Raw genomic sequence first — 18912 nt, forward strand, 5'->3', positions numbered from 1 at the left:
ATTTTTATCTTTTGTTTTAGAGTTGTAGTTGTTATAATTCTCTCCTTCCTCTTATTTCTACATTTACTTGTATTTTGGTTATTAAGTTTTAATTTTATTTAATCAAGAGAAATTACTCATTTAGCACCCTATGTTTTTGCAAAATATCATTTTAGTACCATCTTTTTTCAATAATGCTCATATAATACTCTGTATTTTAAAATCATACATATTTGGTATCCTTAACTCATATTTGATTAATAAAAATCTATCAATATGATCAAATTGTCATCTGTTATATGTAATTAAGTAATTACATTTGAATTTGGAACTCATATAATTGAGAGCAGTTTGATTAAATTGATAAAAATTTATTAATTAAATTTAAGTTTAGGGTACCAAATATGTACGATTTTAATATACATAGTATTAAATATGTGTGATTTCAAAATATAAGGTACTAAATTAGCATTATTGTGATTTCAAAATATAGAAACAAAAAAAGATTATTTATTTAAAACTTGTTATAAATTCACATGATTATTCTTCAAAACTTATCATACACAAATTTTAATATTTAGAGATAATCGCTCTTCAAGGTTACATGTGAAAGAAATTATCATTGTTCTAATGAATTTGATTATCTTGGTGAAGAAAAATCACATATAGAATGGCCATTACCTTATCACGCTTAATAATGATTATGAACGATAAAAATTTAGGATTGCCACGCTCATTACTTTTTCAAACATAGTCCATATACTAATTTACTTGAGATGAAACCTTTTGAACAGATTATAGATACAAATTACAAATACAAGAGATAGAAAATTAGCCAAAAGTTAAATACAAATATAGGTAAATTATCAATATCTTATTCAATGGCTTTTCAAGCATTTTAAGTAGGAGTGGGCAATATTCAAACCAATCCAATTACACCGAACTAATATAATACAATCCAATCTAATTACAAAAAGCTACAATTCGATTGGATTGGATTATATTTGAATAATTTGATTGGATCGAATAACGGATGACAATGTCAAAATCCAATTAAAAACCGATTCAATCCAATTACATATAATATATATTAAAAAGTATTTAATTATTTATATTTTTTTAAATATATTTAAAATATATATATTTCTTTTAATAAGTTATTATTGGCTAACTATTAGTATTTCTTTATACACTTCCACATCTAATTAAAGGAGAAAACACTAAAAATATGCATCTATTCTCTTAATTCTCTCTCATTTTCAATACTACTTCAAGTTTTTACTTGGATTAATTTTGTTAGGTTGATAATTTTATATAGTTTGAACCTAAATAAATAGTGTTATTTAGTTTTTAAGTTATTTTTTTTGTATATTTTTAAGTTGATATTAAAAATCAAGTTACAACTCAGTTTAAAAAAAAATCATTCCAACTCGAAATACAATTAAAAAATCAAACTAATCCAATTACTAATTGGATTAGATTGGATGATGATTTTCAAAATCCAACATTTAATTGTATTGGATTAGTACAAAAAAATTGGATTGAATTATAATGAATGTCCACCCTAGTTTTAAGGAAGTTCAAAATTTTGAAGCAAAAATATTAGGACAACTAGAAGAAATGTGTAACCCTCTCCCTCTAATCTATGTTCTCTTTTCATGTGTCCATCAAATTGAATAATCAAACACTAATTTAAATTTTAAAATATTTGACAAAGTTAGTTATTTTATGCATCCTAACTAAATAAAAAAAAAATTGAATGATATGAAAATTGAAAAAATAATTTGCTTCCCAAAATAATAACATGAAAACTCTAACTATCTAAACTAATTTATTTCTTCACTTATTTAAACTTAATATTTTCTATATTATAAGTTATATGAAGGTAACTATCACAACGGGGTGGTGGCGCAGTTGGCTAGCGCGTAGGTCTCATAGCTACATTGAGTGATCCTGAGGTCGAGAGTTCGAGCCTCTCTCACCCCAACATTTTTTTATTCTTTTGGCTTTTGTTTCGATCAAGTATTTTCATGTTTTTTTGGGACGTTTATTCTATTTAGGTTTTCGCTTGGATTAACATTCACATTGATTGAGACCAAAATTAATTAGTTTATTAAAAAAAAATACATTAACTAAGTCACCAAAAGTTTTTTTAAGATTCACATTACACCAAAGTTATTAGTTTATACATAAATTTTCATTGATTAAATCACCATAGATATTTTCAAGGTCTTTAGTCCTAGAAAAGTAAGTCAAGACAGTTCAAAAAAGAAAATGCATTTTACACAATTTTCCATTCTACAAGTTACAATAATAAGATAAGCATAAATGGAGAACTGATTCGTGTTCAACCATGCAGACATAATATTTTTTATAAAGGGCTGTTCTGTACAGGCTAAGGCTCTAAAGAAAGCACCAGCAGGATTGGAAAAGTCCAATAGTCTATTACTTTGAGCTTCAAACATGGTAGTGAAGTAAGGGAAAATCAAGTATTGAAGGTCAATGCCAGTCTAGACACCCTCCAAAAGTTGTCGAACCCACTCCTTCCCATACCTCGCTAAAGCCAACTTCTTCATTGTCAACCCCCTCCATGTTGGAGTCCCACCAGCCACCACCATTTGCATCTGCAAGCCAAAAAGTTCAAGAACCAAATTACTCTTATCCACCATAAAGAGAAAACAAGTGATGTAAAGAGTTTTAGTCAAAGTTTGTTGACATCTAAGTGGCTGTGAATACTAACAGTGGTTGTAAGTAGGAACTTGATTCTCGTTCCTAATATACTTGTCCCTTCTTTGTTGCTTGGGTTTTGGATTTCCACCAAGAACTACCACATGTCTTCGAGTAATTTGCTTCTCATTCCTGCCTGTGAGTTCAGATTCAGAAGAGCAAATATCTGCAGTTAACTATGGTAGAAACTGGAACCTGAGGAGGGACTTACTTGGAGATGTCCCTATCGAAAGTGTTTGATTCCAACAAACCAGCATTGCTCAAAGATTATAGACTGCTGGTATTTATTACTGTGATTCTTTCTAAGGATAAAACCTACAATGTTCTATCTGGAAACCATCCAGCAAATATGATAGAAACTACCAAATGTTTTTTGAGTAATATGTTTCTCATGACCACCATTAAATTCAGATTAAAGGCTAAAATAGCACAACACTGAAGTAAAAAGTAAGAAGAAAAATGATAACAAGTAGCTTTACCGAACTATTTTCTATAATAAGCGCAAGGCAACAAACTAAATAGCTAAGGTGATAAGTACTAAGGTTGATATAATACTTTTGATGGATAGTGTCCAGTGTCCACCTCTTACATTACTTCTGTCTCGTGCTTCATTTGTTAATTTAGTAATCATCAAAGAGTACCTTTTTTTCAGAAAGGGAACACAATGCAAGAAAATTACAAGATTTGAACTCTAAATCACACATACAAACACTCGTGCACCCAACCGCTCGAGCTAGGCAAACACTTACACCGCCCATACTTTATGCTACCATTTAATAAAAACACATGACATGATACGTTAGAACAGATATGGTATGGTCTGGTCAACCTTTGTTATCTTGCTTGATATGGTACATTAATAAGCATGATAATCCCACTTAAAATCATGCAAGAGTGATTACATTCAACACCCTTTTGAGCACATTATTTGCTGGCTGGTATGTTTTTCTCACAAAGCTAAAATGAATTACACAGCCAGATTCTCGTCAATCAATTAAAACAAAGTAATGCCCAAAATTTTATAAAACCAAAGCACAGTATTGTAAATAACATTATTGAGTTTTTCTTTTGATAAGGCATGTTACAATCTTCTCTTCTAAATTTGAAGCAGTGTAAATCAATTAAGGTTTAGAGTTGGATTAGGTCTTTAAACTATTTTAATGCTGGATTAAAATATTCAATATAAAGAGGACATTGAATAACAAGAAAAAGATTACAAACCTTCAAAGCTTTTCCTCTTTCTTGATTCTGGCACAGCGGCTATGTTTTCAACTTCGCCATTGGAGCCATTACTACTTGAACCAACCAAATCTTCTTTGTTCACAGTTTCTATATGCTTGAATTGTTCAAGAACCACTTTCTCAACAACATTCGGAGCCCCAATTTTTTCATCAAGAGACCCATCTTTGAGTCCCAACAAAGACGAAAAAGGCTTAGCTTTGCCCTGTTATAAAATATAGCTTTTAACCCCAACATCATCAAAACGAACTTTAAGCAAATTCAACAACAAAAGTTACACAGATAATTTTTTTTTTTTTAAAAAATCCTCTTAATCTATCCAAACGCTAATCAAACTCATGGCAAAAATTAAATAAAATTTCAAAATTCATTACTTCAACTTTCTATATTCAAGCTATTTGAAAAAATAAATACAGGGGGGTTTTATGATTTATCCCAAAACGAAAGAAAAAGTGAAAAAAAAAAACTACTTTGACCGTCCTGGGGAGTCCAGAATCGTCGTTGAGCTTCCGTTGGAGGAAGTCCGAGAGCGAAATGCTCGACCCTTTCTCCGAATCTTCTTTTGGAACCCTAAAACAAGAAATTCCATAACCACGCACAAACAAAAATTGAAAATCAAATTGAAAATTAATAATAATAAATAACGAAAAATAAAAACTTAGTCAGTCTTACGGATTGGAAGAAGATGGGGTGAGGAATGAAGAAACGATAGAGCGTTGGCCAACTACTCTGAAAGGAGTTTGCTTCGATTTCATTACTAAAATTTCAATGGGTTTTTCTTTTCCTTCTTAGCTACAAATATTTTCTTCTTCGTTGAGATTAAAATTGCTGTACTGTTGTCTAAAATTTTCTCAATTTAGCGCCAAATTCAAACTTTTTGTATAAGATTGTAAGCATTTTGTACCCGGTCCAATTTGGCCCATGGGCCGATCGATTTTGTTAACTTTACAACACCATGCAAGTTTTTAATTTTTCTTTTAATAATAGCAACTTTAAATGTTATTTAGATATGTACAATTTTGTTTAAAAAATAGTCATCTTTATTTATTATTATTTTTATGAGTAATTGGCGAAAATTGACTTTTTTTTTAAGTTATTTTCAACTTTGGCCTAGTTTTGATAATATTTTGTAAAATAACATCTATCTAAATTTTCGACTAGCTGTCTAAAAATTTCGACCAGATGTCTGAAAAATTTCGACCAGCCGAGAGTGTCGGAGACTATTTTGTAAAAAAATATCAAAACTATGCCAGAGTGCAAAATGACTTCAAAAAATAGAAATCTCCTAGAACTGTACATGAAGTGGAAAGGGACATGTCCCGTATTTTCTCAATGGCTAGTGTCACAGGGTCAATCTACACTATGTATTTTGTTTCCTGTGATGGCCTAAGTTCCCCAACTTAGTCAGCCAACCCAACACTAATACGCACACAAACAATACTCGGATCACAAACTCACACACTCGCGTGTATCAGGTAAATAAACATGCATGAACACAAGTAAAGGCACACACCACAATTACAGGATCCCTCTCCCAACTTTGTATATTACTCACAAATTACAAAGAACACAAGTGTACATGCGCTGGACATCACATCCCGATGTCTCAGGCGCCTAAGCCATATAAATAATATGCCAACAGTGGCAATGGTTGACAACCCCAACCACCTAGGTGTTAGCTGGACCAACCAGCATGCAACACGTCCACCAGGCAAACCACTTGCCCCACAACTGGACACCTGTCGCCCAACTAAGCTCTTGGGACATCTATTGTTGGATTCTCCTCCAAGGGTCGCGACGTTCCACTTGAATCGTCCTCAGATCTTCCCTAATAACCGTCATGTAACTGCCCAATTACACATGTTCGTAGGGACACCATCATCAATCAACTGGTGGACGCCCAGGAGCACGCCACCCGTCAGATGCGCGCGCGCGCGCACCAACCCTCTTGGCGCCATATGGCGCCAATAACCCAACACTTGATTTCTCACCTTTTTCGAAGCGTAGCAACACCTAAATATGGCCTAGACATCGTCCCTAGGCCATGGCCGAAGACCCTCCTTGGAGGCACCAAGGTCACCCCCTATATAGAGGATTCTGGAGATTTAGCCCTCTGGCAGGAACTTATATGATTTTTGCTTGGGAGACATATTTCCATTTTTGGAACCTTTCCCCAGCTCAAATCCTCAAGTCTTTTTAACCTCACATCCTAGACCCCTCTAAGATACTTTTCAACCATAAACTGCCCAAGGAATATTTGTTTGGCTCGATCGTATCCGTTCGACCCAAGCCCCGCGCCCATGCACGCGCATGTGCACCTTGACGTGCGCGCACATGCCTGTCTGCACGCACCTATGTGCGCCTGGCCTGATGAGGGGGTAACAGCTATCCAAGAAGTCTACCAAGTATTAGAGGTCACTTTAACTTAAGAATTCAACAGGTAAACCCACCGGAGAGGTAATAATTTCAATCTCACTGCAGCTAGTGAGAGAGATCCCTCAATGGCCCAAAAGAGAAAGTGTTGCAAAGTTGATATTCATAAAATTGCTTTGTGAAGAATAAAGAAAGTGTTGAATTGCTTTCTTGGTGTTATAAAAATTGAACACACTTCGTAATAGATCGTTGTTACTATTATAACATTTAAGTAAGGGCAAAGATGAGTTAATAACTTAATATTTGCATAAGAATGAAAATCTCAAAATAGTCTTGTGTTAGTTAAGTTACAAGGATTTACTCCTCCCAATGTTTATCAAAATCATACTTGGTTTTAGCTTTATATTATAAATTTGTGGGACTCGTATGTAATTCTAAATCAAATGTATCTTAGTGGTTAAATACTTATTTGGTACTATGTATTTTATTTAAATACATATTTGGTAATTTATATTTTTAATAATGTTTATCTAGTGTTTGTAATTTGAAATCGTATATACTTTGGTACCATGTATTCAAATTTGATCAATATGATAAAACTGTTATCAATTATATGAGTTTCAAATCTAATTAATTAATTACATATAATTGAGATTAGTTTAGTCATATTAATCTTATAAACATTATTGAAAACATAAGGTACAAAATAAGTAGAAAAGATATGAAAATTATCAACTCATCATAACCTTAAACCTTTTCAATTGACGAAGATAATTTCGGCTGGTTTTTTTCAACCTAAAATCCACCCAATAAATGACACTTTTTTTTTTCTCTTTTGTGGAGGAGGGTGATGTAATTATCAAAAATTTGTAGTTGCAATAGATAGTACATGATAATCTTGTATTATATCCATTAAAAAAAGATAATATTGTATTATATTATAAAAATTCATGAGATTTTGTTATACAAGAAAATGATATAATTTTTATTATTCAAACTTTTGCAAAACTAACAATTTAATTTCAAAGATTACAAAATTACTATTAAATCCATTTCAACGTAAACATTACTTTATATACCTTATATAAAAGCATATAATATAATTGTTCATTTATGTATATATAAAAGAAAACAAAAAACTAAAGAAAGTGAAAGCAAGCCTAAAATTGGTACCACAAACAAAACTAAATAAGCACACGTTAGCTCAAGATTTAAGAATAGTACCAAATCAATAGGTGAGCTATTAATGTAAAATAAAGTGTGTTCAAGAAGAAGAAGAAAAAAAGTGTTAAAATCTAACCAAATCGAGCCATAATCTCAATTGTGTCATTTAGAAGAATGTTTCACAAAATATTTCAATCACATGTGTTTGTATTTTGCTACAAAATCTTAAGATCCCAACGGTCGACAATTGACCCCATCATCAGACCATGCATTAATTATTGTGTCTCCTCCTCAAAAAGTAAAAAAAAAAAAAGTATAAAAACTTCATATACTTGTATTCTATAGGATTAATCAGTTTGATATTGAAATTATTGGCATGATGTTTATGAACTATCTATTTTGTTCACATTGTTGGGCCACTATAGCCCACTACATTATGTGTTATATTACAACTTTCTGTTTGTTAGGTAGGAAAATGTCAGTTTCCGAGAAAGTGACCTACACTTTTTTTTTTTCTTCTTTCCCAATTGGAAGCACCATCTTAGTTGACTGTTTCCCTTTGTTCCATATAAATATATTTATATATATAATGAAAATAAGTGGTATTTTTCTGACCATTAGATTAAAAAGTAGTACTTATGGTCTAGAAAGAAAGTAATGGAATTGATTGATGAATAAGCCTCCTAATCAACACCATGAAAAAAAAAAGACATTTGTAGACAAGGACTGTTTGTAGATAATATTGGTTTTCTCTCTTTGTGATTGAGTGTATGTGGAAAGTTCAATACCATCCAAGTGAGAAGATGATATGTCATTGCATATTGGTTGCAAATGCAATAAACTCATTTGTCATCTTTTCTTTTTGATGTTAAGTTTGACATTTGGGGAATAATAATAATAATAATATATTTTCAAAATGTACTTATATTGATTAGTCTTATTTTTAAACCACATATGTTTTTCAATATGAGATTTTAAAAAGTACAACTCATCAATAAATGTATTTTGTAAATATCCTTTACATTTGTGTTATGTAAAAACTTGACCTTTTGAATCCCTTATACATTTATTAAAGTGTAATCGTAATTGAAGTAAATTAAAAAAAATTAATGATAATAAAATATAAAAAATCAAAATTATTATTTTAATTAGGTTGTTTATTAAAATTAGAGTGTTGCTATTTGACACTTTAAGGTGTCCAACACATGACACTCTATGATTGTTTAGCGATACATCATAATACTTATTAAATTCAAATAAGTGAGACCCGACATTAGATTACACTAATAGCGGTATGTCACCTACTTGCAGTGACGAAGCTAGAAATTGTACTCAGTGATAGCTTGAACAAAAAAATTAATTCACAATTAATATATTTTAATACTAAATTTATCTTTTCAAATATTCATATATATGTTCATTTAAAGAAAAAAAAACATTGTCATAAGAATAAACTAAAATTTGTATTTATGAATATTCATGTTTAAAAATCATTGGATGATTACGTTATTGTCAAGATATAAAAAAAAAAAAAAAAATTCAATGTACACAAGTAAACAATATATTAAACTTCTATTTTATTTTACAATTGATTCTTCAAAATAATCATAGAATAAATGATATTTTATCTACTATAATAGTATCAATTTTAAAATTCCTCTAACCAAACTTTGTTTAATGCTCTTGATTGAATTCTACATTTTATCAATAGAAATGTCTTGAGGTAAGGTTTATAAAGAATTTTTTGTATGCATGCTTATTGAACTTCATCACAATTTTTTTTAGAATAATTTGAAATTAATGTTCTCAATTCTAGTCATTTTCAAAATATTGAGGATTTACGTTAAATCCACATAGGTTAACTTTATAATTCATCCTTCTTATAACTAAAAATTGATTAATCTTATATATTCTTACAATATCATTTTACCATATTTTTCAAATTTTAATAATATGACAATATAAATAAATTTGATTATAATTTTAAAAGACAATAATTTATATATACATTTGTCTTAATCTAATTAATGGACTACTAATTTGAAAGTGAGGTCTCCTTATACTAAAAATATAAAACAAGTAAATATAGACTCAATAATTAAATATTATATACATATTTATGGTTATGATTTTTTTTTATATTTCAGTGTAGGCTTGAGCCTACACATAGTCATGAGTGGCTCCGTCCCTACCTACTTGTAGTGTTGGACATCAATGATGTTCTTTAGCAATTCTCTTAAAATTAACTAAAAATATAATTTAAATAATTTATCCCGTTTCCATAAACAGAAAATATAATTAGCATGCTTATTGACTAAATTGTAATTTTAAAAAGAATAATTATTTTATTTGATTTTAGGATAAATATATCTTTTATTATTTATATATAAAAAAAGAAGAAAAAAACCGTTTGAAAGTCATTCCTTCATGAGATGATAGAAGAAGTATTTTCTTCGAGTTCTCCTTAATCCATGTGTCCCACTAACTACTTATTCACAAACATATTTGCTAAATTTCAGTGTATATATACATGAAATAAATTTTTTTTTTAATAATTATTCAAAAAAATATACATGAAATAATTTATTTAGGTGGGCTCAAAGAGAAAATTAAGTTACAATACAATATTTGAAATTTATATGTTAGTTAACTTCAGTATCCTTCATTTATCTTAATTTTATGCTAGTAATTAATTTCTTATTCTTTGTCAAAAAATAAATAAAATTCTTATTCTTATTCGCATTAAATTTAATTAAACTTGTTTCTGTCTTAACTTTATAACATATAAACACATGTATTCTCATAGTAATCATAATTAATACGGCAGAATAAATTATTTTTATTATTATTATTTATTTATTTATATATTCTGTGATTCTTCTATGGTGCAAGAAGAATATAAGTAGCCTTGTCGTTTTAATTACGCATAGTCATCTAATATACCCACATAAATAACATGGTTTCACTATTAATGTAAGTTATTCATTTTTCTTTAAAAAAATATATAAATAAGTGTTATTCTTTTTATTTATTTTTTTAATTAATATATCAAATTGGACAAACCAACTTTTGTGTGGTTTGCACACAACGCATCCACTTCAAAATATTTTTAGTAAATTATTTGTTAGGGATGAATTTTTTTTTCAAGGGTATACGTCTTTAATGGGACGAGGATTATTTGCCTAAATGGGGAACAGATCGAGGACGAAGGCTCTTTTCTAATCCTAAATGTTAAGTGGGTTGGGGACATAGATAACACTTCTTGTCCCAATAGTGCTTATTTAATTTTTTATTTATTTTACATGTTTTTTTATGTAATTTTGTAGCATATTATTATATTTTTAAAGATTTTTAATTTTATTTTTAGCATATTTAATACTTTGAGCGATAAAAATAGTGTAACATATATTAAATTTAGGTAATCTATTTTTATTTATTTTATTTTTAGATAAATAAAAACCAACGAGGATTTTCCGTCCCAATCCCACTCCTGACGGGGAGAATATATAGGGATGGAGATTAAAATAGTTAACGGGGATGAAATGGAAGAATCAAGATATCCTATCAAATTAGTGTCTTATATTGTGTCTAACAAATGTAATTGTGACACTTCATATTTAATATTTCATTTATAAAAAAACTACTACGATTCTTTTACAACAAATTAAGTTTTAATATGAAGTGTCACAATTACATTAATTAGACACAATATAAAACACATTAATTTAACAAGAAATCTTGATTCGAAATAGAAGGAGCACCATGCCAATTACCCCATCCCTGTTACTAATACAACAACACTAAAAAAAAAGCCATTGGTAAAACTTTAAAATTTATGTCACGTCACATTTATAAAACTATAAAATTGCAATGATTTAGGTTATGGGTAATAATAATTGAGTAGAAGAGGGCCATTATTTTAAAATTGGATTTATATGATTGGCATTATGAAAGTTGTCAATCTAGATTCTCGACTCGATCACATGAGGAACTTGAGAAAAAGACTTGATACTAATTAGAGAGTGACCAAAGAAAATGTCCAATCATATTGTCCAAACTTTTTAATGAAAGTATTATTTTCATTACTCAAGAAGATACTTGGTTGGTTCCAAGTATAAATCTGATTATATGTATACATTACCTATTATTTATTTTTAAAAAGAATGCTGTAAGTTTTTCATTTCTTATGTACAGGGTTCTGAATACATACATAAAAATAAGTTTTAATTAATAATAAAATTAATTTTAAAAAAATTTCATTTTAATTATTCATTTTTTTATTAAGTTTTTTTCTTTCTAATATTTAAGCCCAAATTATCTTTTAACATATCAATGAATTAAGTTGTTAATTTTTTTAATATACTTTTTAATTAGCAATTATTTATTTATTAGAATTTGAGTGATTATTTTTTTCAATTTTTTGGTGATTGTACTCAAAAGTGATACAAAAAATAATTTTGGTGGGGGTTTCCTTTTTTCTCGGCCAGGGCTTTTTGAGTTTTTTTTTTCTTCATCTTCTCTTCTCAGCCAGGGGTGTCGACGTCGTTTTACGTCTGGTCATGCCTGGCTTGTAGGATGTCTCTGCATATTGGGTTGGTGGGGTTGAGCATAGAAGGTGGCTGCTTTAGATCTTCTACTTCTTGTGTTTTGTTTGGAATAACTCCATGGAGGTGGACGAGATGTAGCAAATTTGAAACTATACTTGTTTGGTGGTTGATTTTTATTTTAGTTTTGTTGGCTTTATTTTGTTTAAATTTTAAAATAACGGTGGCTTTCAACCACCGCTCTACTAGATTAGTGGGATTAGTTGGCGAGGAAGGATGATTTTGATTCCTATTGGGTGGTTGGTGGTTCCTCAATCTGCACAAATCGCTTCTTTAAGAGTCTCGATTTTTCTCTCATTGGCTGTCAGATCCGGGGATTCCTCGATCCCTATTGGCCATGTGCTACGTGGCATTCTAATATCTAGTGTCGGGGCTTATGAACACTGTTTGTCGTTGTTTCATTTTTCTTAGTCCTAGTTTGAATAATGGAGTCGTTATCTCATGCCTTCTATTGGAAGATTATTGGTTGATGGCCATTGGTGGGGTTGATCTATCATATGTCTATTTGGAAATGAAACCTAATTTACTTCACATTCGTCAAAAGCTTGATTGCTTGTGGCTAATTATAAATTTAGTTGAAGTTTATGTTAAGATTTTATTTCTATTGATTATTGTAAACGACATGATATGTCTATGTTGGTTGATTTTGCTCTATAAGCGTTATCTTCTTGTAATGGACTATGTCTCGTTTACTTATTAATGAATATTTCTTTTACCTTAAAAAATGTGTTGCTATTTGACACCTTAAAAATGTCTAATGCCACATGAGATGACACCCTATGATTGATTAGAGAAATCTCATAATACTTATTAAATTAAAATATGTGTAATCTCATATTAAATTATATCAATAACAATATACTACATTATTGTGATGTTAGGCACCACTAATACCCTTAACAATAATTTAAAGTTTTAATCAATGGATATTTATTATTAGTACATTGTCATATTTGTGCACCTTATCACAATCACATGGTATTTTCAAAGTTTTCCACGCTTCTATAAACGTGCTTAATGATTTCTATTTTATTTACAATAAAAAAATACAAATAAATTTATGTATATTTTTCAGTTGAATTCTCACTAATAGAAAAGTCCAATTATACAACCTCCTAGAAACCGAACCTACTGTTTTTAGTCTATAATTAATTAATTAGGTTATTTGCTTCAATTTGTTTGTTATGTTTGGTTGATTTTGCTAATTAATTTTATCCCATAAATTTGCTTATTTTGCTTTGTGTAATGGTTAGTTGGATTTATACCATCTCCAACTCAAAAAATATTATTTTGTGTTATAATTTTGATACGTTTTGTTTTCCACAACTCCAAACACAACATTAATATTACATATAACAAAAAAGAGAAGATATTTTCTTACAAAAATAATATTATTTTATAACAATTATTATATTCTCCATTAAAAAAACAATTATTATATTCTACTAATTACAAAATGAAAGATTCAGTAAATTTTTTTTAAAGCATATTAATTGTAACGTCCTAGTTAGTCAAGACCGTCATACAATGTACTTTAAATAGTGCTTAACTCGCTAAACGAGTCATTAGACCATAAATGTGCATCTAGATGTTATTAAAGGCCATGGTTAAAATATCGGTCAAAAGGAATGAATACATTTTATTAAAAACGTCAAACTGTACATGAGATCCCATAAAAGTGTTTACAAAGTTGTTTACAATCCAAAATTGACATTACAATTCAAAAGTTACAATCCGCTGACCTAAGTGGCAAAAATAGGGTTAAACCCTAGTTCCCCTTAGAAACACATTGGCCGTAGTGGTCAAGCGATTGCAAATGTACACCTCGTGACCTAAGCTCTCCACTCAAGGTTGGGTAAGTTTTTTTTTCCCTTTACCTGCATCACATAGCACCCGCGACTCAAGGCTCAGCAAGAAAGCTTATTACTACATGTATACAATATAAATAAATGATCATGAAATCACTATGCGGCTCGCAGCCCTAATCAGATGATGACTAGTAAGTCAATATGGGGTTTTGTGCACTGGATAAATGATTAATAAGCCTTTCTGGGGTCCTATGCCCTAAATAGATGACTAATAAGTCTTTCTGGAGACCTGTGCCCCAAGCCATGTGACTATCAAGTCACCTGAGCCTTTTTAGCCCTGGCTCTGAGTAACTAGCCAAACACTTTAGTTATCTTCGACTAAGAGGTCGGTCAAGCATTTAATGCTCATGTTGATTATATCTAATCGTTTTAGCCTGCATTCAATATGCTAATGCCGCTCTTGACTCATAATTCAATTCCATATGACCAATGCTTAGTACCATTGCCGATCATGACTGATAAGTCAGAGCTTCACGACCAATACAAAACACCATTGTCGTTTCTGACTAATAAGTCAGTGTCATTTACAAGTAAGCAATGCTTCCAACATTTACAATGCAACCAATGTCCATATATAGAGCACACAACATGCATCATCAATAATCATGTATGCCACATACTGAGTGCAATTTTCTTACCTCAGACTTGAGCGTAAAATAAATAAAGAATGACCCTTGAGAATGATCCTGTCCTTAGGCCTTAAGTGGTCACCTACTCATAACCAATTAGGAAATCCCATCAATAAAATGAGTAATAAAAGGTTTGTGGACTAAAACCCAACCCCTGGGATCTCGAATCCTACTAAAAGGCTTAGTAGATTCGATCTCGAGCCTTGAAATTTGAAAATCTGCACCTAAAACTAAACAAAACCTAGCCTGGCTCATAGAGGACAGGCGGGTCGCGACCTGCCCCCAAGGGTCGCGGCGCACCTCCCAGACAGATAGGCCCCCTGTCTTGGTGCCAGGGGCGGGCCGCGACTTGCTCCTAAGGGTCGCGGCACCCCTGCCAGGCAAAGCCCAAAGAAGGCCCTGGGGTTCACTCAAGTCGCGACTTGCATGAACTCGGTCGCGACTTAACCCTGCAAACCCAGCTCCCCTGCATTTTCCTCAAATCAAACTCAGCCAAAACTCATCAAACAAATCCCAATATTAAAACCAAACATCAAAGTCACATTATCACCAATCTAGCTATAAAACCTAAGCCTTTCAACACCTAAAACACCATCAAATACCCAATCCTAAGATCAAAATATCGAGCATTCAAACCACCTAAAAACAGAGTAAAAACCTTGAAATTTAAACTGAAAATCCTTACCTCAAACCCATAATTAACATCTTCAGTTGCTGCAATACAATTAGTATAAACCCTTAAAACAAATTATAAATGATCATAAATTAAACCAAACCTATTTTTTGGTGTTTGAGATATTTGCGGTGAAAGTACTTAATTTATTATGTTTGTAGCACTCAAGTACCCAAGTTATTTTTTTAGCAGCGAAAGTACATTCCGTCTATGTTTTGGTACAGTGTTGACGCCGTTTCTCGTCAAACAGTAAAAGAAGAGCACGTAAACAATGAATGATAATGGCTAAACGAAATAAAACAAATCAAACACGCGATTTTTACGTGGTTCAGCAGTTAAATCTGCCTACTCCACGAGTCTCTGTTATTAATCTTAAGATTATCTCTGAAAATTCCTTAGCATGAATTCTTCAGAGTTTTCTCTCAAGGATCAGAATTTTCCGTCCTTACAATGGTGCATGACTTCTCTATTTATAGAGAAGGATGCAGAATACTATCCCACATATTTTGGGTAGTTACTCTTTTGTGAATAAAATAAATGGCTTTAAATGCCTATAATCAGATATAAAAGGAAACGTCCCTGAAGACTAGGAAACGCATAACTGACCAAATAATATCCCACGATTCTTGGGGATTTACATTAATAAATGAGGATTACATCTCATATTTATAATACTTGTAGATATTCAAGGTGATTATCGCGTATCTCTAAGGCTTTAGCATCCCAGGTCTCACATCATTGTTCGAGCTAATGGCATCTCCCGAGATCACGTGTCTTTCGAGATCGTACGTACATCTAGCTCGAGACCCCCGATCTGAAGTCGTCCCCGAAGATGAGTGTGTTCTCGGAGCTACCTTTCGAGATCGAGACCATTTCGAGCTCATATATTCGATGTCATATATCGTACTTTGCAGGCCTGATATACAATCCTGGAGCATACTTCAATCCTTACGAGACCATTTGTTGCGAATACAACTTTCGAGGTCATATTTACCATGGCTCGAAATCTGGGTATAACATACAGTTTAATACAATCGTCAATTCTCACAATTAAGTTCTATTGTGACACATATGCGAAAATGTCAAATTAAATTAATATTTGCAGCAAAAATACATAATTTAAGAGATATATGTAGTGAAAGTAACAAATTTAATAGATATTTGCAGTAAAAATACCCAAGTTATAAGTAAATTTCACGTCATGATGGTGAACTTAACAGCGAAACAAAGATAGTTTTACTTTCAAAAAAATAATTTAAGTATTTAAGTGCTACAAACACAATAATTTATACATTTTTTACACAAATATCCCTAATGTTTTAAATATGAAGTAAAATATCATATTTCTTCTCCTTATTTTGCTCTACTTTTAATCAGAACGAGTCAATGTTATGGTACTACAGTGTTTGACTCAAGTAAAGCCGAGTTGTGTAGTTTTAATCTGTTCATGTACAGCGTTGACCACCGCCAAACGCCGTCGTTTGGCTTTTGTTTGAAGTCGGTAGCTTGTCTGGCTTTGGACCAGGAACAACAACATTGAAAATTCTAACATGGATGACAGTGGATTCAGCAATCAGCAGCACGCACCGCCCCATTTGTATTCATTATTATTATTATTATTAGTCGCCTCCCAAATAACTGCTCCCTTAATTAATATTTTCTTACTTAATTAAAATTTTATTTGTTATATCCCTAACTTTATAAAAAAATGATAAATGTTAGTTAGATCTAAACAATTGGGTTTTTTTTTAGGTGAAATAAAAAAAATATTTGTGATTAGATTTAGACAGTCTGCTTATTTTTTATTTGGTATCACAGTTAGTTAGATCAGTCAACTATCAAGTATGTCGTTGCAAAAAAATTATCAAGTATTTCATAATTATGTGTATGAAAAAAGTAAGAGTATTTGTTTTGGAGAATTGTAGAGTGCACCCCATATTTTTTGGAGCACCAGTGTATTTTTTTTTTGTTATTGGAATGATTTTCGGCATAATTTTTTTTATAATTATGTACATTGAATTTATTTAAATCATCTTACAAATTTTTATGAAATTCTGTATAGATCATGAGTCCATGTATTTTTTAATTCCATCAGTCCAATCAAGTTCGTATAAATTAATTTAAAATTAGGATATTTAATGAATTTTGTAATTATAACACAATAATAACCACACTTTATTTCTATCAAGAAAAATGCTTAGAGCACTCCTAATAGTTTTTCTATTTTATAATTTAAGATACATCACTAAAATTTTACTTTCTTTATTTTACATCCAAATTTTAAAGTACACCATACATCAATGTTTCTATATATTTCTTTATATTATTTAAATATTATATCTCTAAACATTTTTATTAATTAAAATAATAAAAATAAATTAAAAAACTAATAAATTTGGAGAGAGAAAGAAAGAAAAATGAATAAAAAAATAAGAAAAATATTTAAAAGAGCTTTAAAAAATTTATAAGTACACAAAAAAAAAAAAAAAAAGAGAAACTCAAAAATAAAGATTATTCAAATTTCTAAAGTAGTAGCTCATTTAAAGGAGCTATTGTGAGTGCTCTTACTTTAATCTCTATTGTTTTTACACATTGGTCAGTTGTCTACATCCCACATAGGAAATAATCTCAACAAAAAAAGAAAAAGGAAAAGAAAAATGATAGGAGGAGGGCACCCAAAAAGTTAGTTGAAGCTTTAAAATCAAAATTAATATAAATTCATTTTAGGATATTAAAGAGGGAAGTAATTATTTTTAAATTGTAGCACTTAATTAATTGATGGGAAAGAAAAGGAACAAAAGTTATTGTTTTGGTATATCCACTAGGAACATATTATTTAGTGACAGATGTGTCAGCACCTTATACAAATTTTCATTATTTAAAAATATATTACCAGCAAAAAGTTTTCTTCTAATTTTTAGATATTTAAAAAATATATATTTATTATTTAAAACAAAATAAAAAATAACATACAAATAAATAAATAAAAATTGAAGTCTAATTAATTAAAACATAAAAAATCTCATTAATTAAAAAAAAAAACTCTAAGGAGTGATTAATTAAAAATTGCAAAATCCCTCATTCACTCATGTTCAAGAATTTAAAATGAATTTTGGAATTGAATATAGGATATTAAAGGTTTTTAATTAGTTACATTTTTTTAAATAATAATATTTATTGGGTATTTTTTTTTCAATTTTATATATTTTTTAAATCTTCAAAATCAGTAACATTAATTTTTTTAATAATTAATATTTTTTAAATGACTATCAAAATAAATATTTTTTTATTTATTTTAAATATCAAACATTATTGTTTTGATTTATCTGTTAGTTTTGCTAATCAAGTGTAATAACAGATAAATCAAAATAACAATATTCGTATTCCCGTAAAAGATTTTTTTTCATCTATTCAAAAAAATTTTTTTTGCATATTAAATTTTTTATTTGATATAATTAAAAAAAATATTTTCACAACTAATATACCAATTACATATTTGTTTTGTCAATTAATGAAAGTCTTTTAATAAAAGACCCTGAACATTTAAAAATATATAATATTAATTGGGGAGAGAAGAAGAGCATTATAATTTTTTGAAGGAGTATATTTCATTTTATATTATCGTCTAATTTTGATAATTATTTTGTAAAATAATC

The 18912-nt window shown here is 30.0% G+C and overlaps 1 protein-coding gene and 1 non-coding gene across 2 annotated transcripts; one reads left to right on the forward strand and one right to left on the reverse strand.

Moving 5' to 3' along the window:
- Nucleotides 1-1878: 1878 nt before the first annotated feature.
- TRNAM-CAU (transfer RNA methionine (anticodon CAU)) lies at nucleotides 1879-1965 on the forward strand. The gene is given in 2 exon segments: nucleotides 1879-1916; nucleotides 1930-1965. It is a non-coding gene; the product is annotated as a tRNA-Met (tRNA).
- A 503-nt stretch (nucleotides 1966-2468) lies between these two features.
- On the reverse strand, nucleotides 2469-4855 carry LOC133819783 (uncharacterized). The gene is made up of 5 exons (XM_062253120.1): nucleotides 4618-4855; nucleotides 4416-4515; nucleotides 3928-4150; nucleotides 2720-2842; nucleotides 2469-2603 (listed from the first exon to the last, which is right to left on the reverse strand). Exons 1-5 carry the CDS (start codon nucleotides 4698-4700, stop codon nucleotides 2479-2481), a joined length of 654 nt encoding a protein of 217 aa, XP_062109104.1. The 5' UTR covers nucleotides 4701-4855; the 3' UTR covers nucleotides 2469-2478.
- Nucleotides 4856-18912: the final 14057 nt, after the last annotated feature.

The sequence above is a fragment of the Humulus lupulus genome, chromosome 2 (assembly GCF_963169125.1).
Source record: "Humulus lupulus chromosome 2, drHumLupu1.1, whole genome shotgun sequence".
Lineage (NCBI taxonomy): Eukaryota > Viridiplantae > Streptophyta > Magnoliopsida > Rosales > Cannabaceae > Humulus > Humulus lupulus.

What these genes read in the sequence shown, in the direction of transcription:
- LOC133819783 (XM_062253120.1), bottom strand. Translation starts at nt 4,700, where the DNA reads ATGAAATCGAAGCAAACTCCTTTCAGAGTAGTTGGCCAACGCTCTATC. An exon ending in ACCCCATCTTCTTCCAATCC is followed by an intron (nt 4,516 to 4,617) that starts GTAAGACTGACT and finishes TTCTTGTTTTAG; the next exon opens with GGTTCCAAAAGAAGATTCGG. An exon ending in AGTTCCTACTTACAACCACT is followed by an intron (nt 2,604 to 2,719) that starts GTTAGTATTCAC and finishes TTTGGCTTGCAG; the next exon opens with ATGCAAATGGTGGTGGCTGG.